Source organism: Nelumbo nucifera, chromosome 1 (genome assembly GCF_055504915.1).
Source record: "Nelumbo nucifera cultivar China Antique chromosome 1, China Antique-T2T, whole genome shotgun sequence".
Classification (NCBI taxonomy): Eukaryota; Viridiplantae; Streptophyta; class Magnoliopsida; order Proteales; family Nelumbonaceae; genus Nelumbo; species Nelumbo nucifera.
The window spans coordinates 207643413-207648518 of record NC_142649.1 but is presented as its reverse complement, the minus strand read 5'-3'; the positions used below and the strand labels follow the sequence as shown (position 1 = coordinate 207648518).

The window sequence follows — 5106 nt, the reverse complement described above, 5'->3', positions numbered from 1 at the left end:
TGTATGTATGTAGGGAAGGGTTCTCTCATGACACTCACAGTGAAGTCCATTCAATCCTTTGAATTTTTCTTTTACAAAAAAAAAAAAATGGCCAGTGCTTTTAAAATTGAAATCTGATTGGAACACATAATTTGTTCTTACAGATCAAGATAAAGAAAATATAGAAAAATAAAAAAACTAGAATGGTATCAAAGTCCTTAAATAAATTAAATCATTCCATTCAATCTTTTCTAAGGACAAGAAATTTGGCTAGAGACCAGTTATTGCCTATCCATATTTGTAGTCGAGATCCCATGGCTAACTTACAGTCTCCAGAACCCTAATGAAAGACCCAATTGTCTGTTGTAGTGTATTTAATACATCATGCCATACAATCCCTTGCAAGCCATTAATACAAGGACCTACCCCAGGGATGTTAAATATCAATTTCACATATGTGGATATTTAAATGTGGACTCTCAATAGACAAAGGGTACAATTATAACTTGGGAAAAAAGAATTAGGTTGTAACTTGGCAAATTCACAAATTCTTAGGACTATATCTATCACACTATATACATAAATAGAAAATAGAATGCAATGGACATTCACAAATTCTTCATTTTAAGGGTGTAACTTGGCAAATTCATCTAGCTTCATCGCCGACTCCTTTCAAACCAAACAGTTGAAGCTGCTTATTGCAACTTTAGGTTGTGTTTGGCATGCTTTCAGAGAATTAATTCTGAGCATGAATTGTGTGATTCTAATAATAAGCTTTAAATGTGAATGTATGAAAATTGTTGGAACTAAAGCTTCTTTTGGGATAAAAAATCATTCTAAAATTTAATTCTTTTTTAGCTCAAAAAAGATTTTTGTTTTTTTTGCTAAAAAATTATCATTCTTCAAATAGTGATTCTTTGGAACAGAATTTTAACCAAAGATAGTTTTACCCAATTCAAGAATTTATCAGAGAAAACTTGAGCTTAAACTAATTCTATATTGATAATAAACACTACAAAAGTTAAGGCTAGACCAAATTTCTTGCAGTTGTATTTGATGATGAAGGAGCTAGCTAGCCATATTAGTAACCATAATGTGATCTACCTGTCTGTCCACATTGGTATGTAGTATAAGTGCCTTACTGAGTACCTAACTCTCAACTGTCTGAAAGGAAAATTGAACCATAACTTACATTCTATGGTACAAATGACAAGAATAAGAGAGCTAGAAAGAAAGAAAATTAAAAGCTGGGTTTCAAGTTTCAACACATAAAATTGTTCAACACTTAATAACTTATAAAAGATAAGTAAGCTCTAGTTTTTAAGAAACCCATTTAATTGATCCAAATAGGGTCCTAACTCCAATAATCCTATATTGAATACAAGTATACCAAACAAAGATGACCTAATAACCATTGATCACTCCAAAATATTGGACCCAGAACACTTGTAATTAGGGTAATGCATATCGAATGTTGTGTTAAGCGATTACATAATTAACATCATCACGAGTATTGGCATGATAATCACAATAATTATATTAACAGCAGTTCCTTTGTTTTTCTTGTTTTAACTTTGTTATGTATAAACCACTAGTCTACAAGCTAGGCCTTATTCTAAGCTCCGGTTGAACCCAATTGGATGATGATCATGGGGGCTATAGATCTGCAGACCCTGCTAATAGATTCAATTTTTTTTTTCTTCAGAATGATTGCAATAATGCAATGAACTTGACATTTTATTCGGTAGCTCCTATATGTCTAGGTGGATTATTGATCATATATTGCAGGGATATAACTAGGAAAAAGAAGAAGAAAAAGAAAAGAAGGGAGTAAAGGAAGCGTAGAATGACTGCACTATTGCAAAGTATGAGATTTTATAAGATAGCTAGCTTTTATATCTAGGTGGTATATATATTATAGGTCATCATCAGTCCTAGGATATTAACAAGCATAAAAAGAAAGAAAATGCAAGGGAGTATAACCAACTTTTTTCAAGTTTCCAACATTAGCGGAAGAGTTTCATCCAAATCCCCAAAATAAATCTTAAAATGATGAGACTCTCTCTCTCTCTCTCTCTCTCATTTCCAAATGCAGAAATATGTTGCTTCCCTTACAGAGGCAGAACCATGGTTCAATACAGAAACTTAGTTGGATACATTAACCAGCTTTACCAAGAAATGCATTAATACTTATTTCCAGAATGGCTACTATTGAAAATGGTGACAGTGGCATTTTGGTAGTTATTTCAAACAAGAGGCGCAAATAGCCTACCTTAAGTGATAGATATAGTCCCCACGGAGATGGATCACCAGACCCTTAATGCGTAGTAGAAAATGACACTGCACTGCAGACTGTACCTATCTATCATCAAACCCTAATCTTCAATCATAATTCTTCATAAAATAAATCCTTCCTTTTGTGTTAATTTACAATCTTGGGTTTCTTCTCCACTCTCCTGCTGCTGCTCCTGGACTGAAAGCCCTTGTCATGCCATTGCACCTTCAATCAAACACTCGTGAATACATCAACCAGGAAATTTTCACTTACCGTATATAGGAATTTAGAGTGTATGGATATTACACACCGGATGAGCAAACACAAACCAATTTAACACTACAACTCTCATCTCTTTATGCTACAGAGGTGGTGGCTTTTGCCCCAGTCGAAGCTCTAGATCCACCTCTTCAGCCACCAATTCCTTGTCGTAGTTACGATTGTTGTCATCTTCCTTCTCATTGCGCATATAAAATGGAGGCCCGAACCTGCCAGAGCGACACACAGAAGCTTGGACTTGGATGTCTGCTGCAACCGGGAAATTCATGGATGGCGGACAAGATGAGACCCAATTGTTTGTCAAATAAGGAGACACAGAAAGAAGATTGGAGGGCGAGTCCATGCATCCATTTACTGACGACGTAGGTGTGAAGGCATTGGTAGGGCTTGGTAGAGGGTAAAGAAGGCAGTAGGCGCCATTGGGGACAAATTCTCGAGTTGGGATAATGAGAGTAGATGAGGAATTGGAAGATGAAGAGGGATCGGAGGAACCGGCGGTAGGAGATTGACGGAGTCTAGCACGGTCTCGACGGTGCACATTCATGTGGCCACCGAGTGCCTGGGCGGATCGGAATTCTCGTCTGCAGAAGGTGCAAGTGTAGGAGCGAGGGGGCCATGTAGTGCCCATGATGCTACCAGTGTCTTCGGCGAAGGCTCGCACCTCCCATGAATCATCATCGTCTTGGGCTTGCTGTTTCGCGTTCCACATCCAAGGGCTAGCGGTAAAGCTAGGGTTCGGTTGTTGTTGAGCCTGAGCCAGTTTCTGGAGTTGGGTCAAGGAGAGCAGACCAAGCTCTGCAGCCATGTTAACAGTTGCATTCACGAAAGAGAGATTTTTATACAAATTGGACAATCGATCAAGGAGAGGTGGATGGGTCTTTGAGGAAGAAGAGGAGGAGGAGGAGACAAAGAACCCTAGCACCGAGTATATCACCGTCGTTCTGAAGGAAACAATTGGAGTTTAGTGGAGACTGGAGAGAGAGAGAGAGAGAGAGAGAGTGGTATTATAATAATAAACTGCTCAGTGCTAACGCGTCCAAGCTATCTTTCTCCGTATAAGGACAACCCCTTACATTGGCTTGAACGCCCATATCATTTACTTGTTTACTGATTCAAATTACCATCTCTCTCTGAACCAACAACATAAAAATAAATAAGGCAAAAACTGAAGTTGCTGCTGCAAAGGAAGACAAGAGAGAGAGGGGTTGTAAGTACTTAACCTGTAAAAAGAACCAACTATCCTCTAGAAAATTAATGGGTTTTGTTTTTTGTTTTTGGGTTTTACATTTTCTCTCTTCTTCCTTTACCTCTTCCTTTTCTATTGGTGGGAGGGAGAGTGTCAAAATATGTTCTGACATTGCTTAATTTCTTTTTTTCCCTTTTGCTATTCTTAATTTCTTTTTATCTTTATGCTTCAACCTTGCTTAGCTGATCTGATCTATTAATTAGTTTTGTTAGATTACCACTACTGTAGTCTCTGGTTTGTAACAGTGGAACAAGGAGATTCATTGGCTTTCAGGCCATTATTGAGTAACTATTAAAGTCTCTTGGACTGGTTGGCTCTTCCAATGCCACTGTTTTTGGGATTTGTAATGTGATACAAGAGACAGTTTTCTGGGCAAGTATCTTTGTTACAAGAGGGATACCTAGTTTTGATATTATGTCCAGAACGAAGCTGTGTCCACACTTCTTTCACACTGTTTATGACTAGCAACTAGTTAATCACTTAATTGTTATTTACTAATAGAAACAAATTGGGAAAAGAAATCATGTGCCATCTGTCAAAGATGGCATGCTTTTTCTTTTTCAAGGTATGTTCTGGTAGGCACCACTCCATTCCAGACCCACACGTTTAGAAACCAAGAAATGAAATCATTCATTTACCCAAACATTTGAAAGCAAAAATGTATAATTTATAAGAGAAGAGAACAGAGATAAGGATGGTAAGTTGGTAGTGTATCTTTATTTCTTTTTTTGATAAGCAATAAAAGTAGGAGGATTGAAGATGGATTCAAATAGGATAAACCTAGATCCAAGTTTGATCTGTTAATATTCGGAATTGAATAAAATCTTAACGTACCGTTTGGTCTAGATTGGACTTGATGAGATTTGGGTATTGTATTTTGTATATAATGATCAAAATATTATAATTAAAATGTGCCAAGAGATGACTTCAATATATATATCATGAATAAGATGACTTCAAGATAACTTTTAGGAGACTTGGGTCTAATGATCACTACTCTAGTAAACATTTGACATTTAAAACAACTTGAGGTGGATCTGTATTTGATCCAATCTAGCTAAACTTGGATCGCCTTAATGGGGTTGGATTCAAATTTGAATTCAGACAAGTGGACAACATTTTTAAATGTGTGTATACAGAAATAGCACATTTAATTAATGCATTAATGCTTAAGAATGTTAAAGGGAGAACAAATATCAGGTCTAGTGGATCTAATCAGGCTTGATGGTTAGTTGGACCAATTAACATTTAGCACAAGCAATCAAACATAGGTTCCATCAGAGCAGTTCTTTGTTCCCAGAATAAACAACTATATTTAATTTGTTGC

The 5106-nt window shown here is 36.7% G+C and overlaps 1 protein-coding gene across 1 annotated transcript; it reads right to left on the bottom strand.

Moving 5' to 3' along the window:
• Window positions 1–2023: 2023 nt before the first annotated feature.
• LOC104610368 (uncharacterized) lies at window positions 2024–3716 on the bottom strand. Its single transcript, XM_010276940.3, has one exon. It carries the CDS (start codon window positions 3336–3338, stop codon window positions 2616–2618), a length of 723 nt encoding a protein of 240 aa, XP_010275242.1. The 5' UTR covers window positions 3339–3716; the 3' UTR covers window positions 2024–2615.
• Window positions 3717–5106: the final 1390 nt, after the last annotated feature.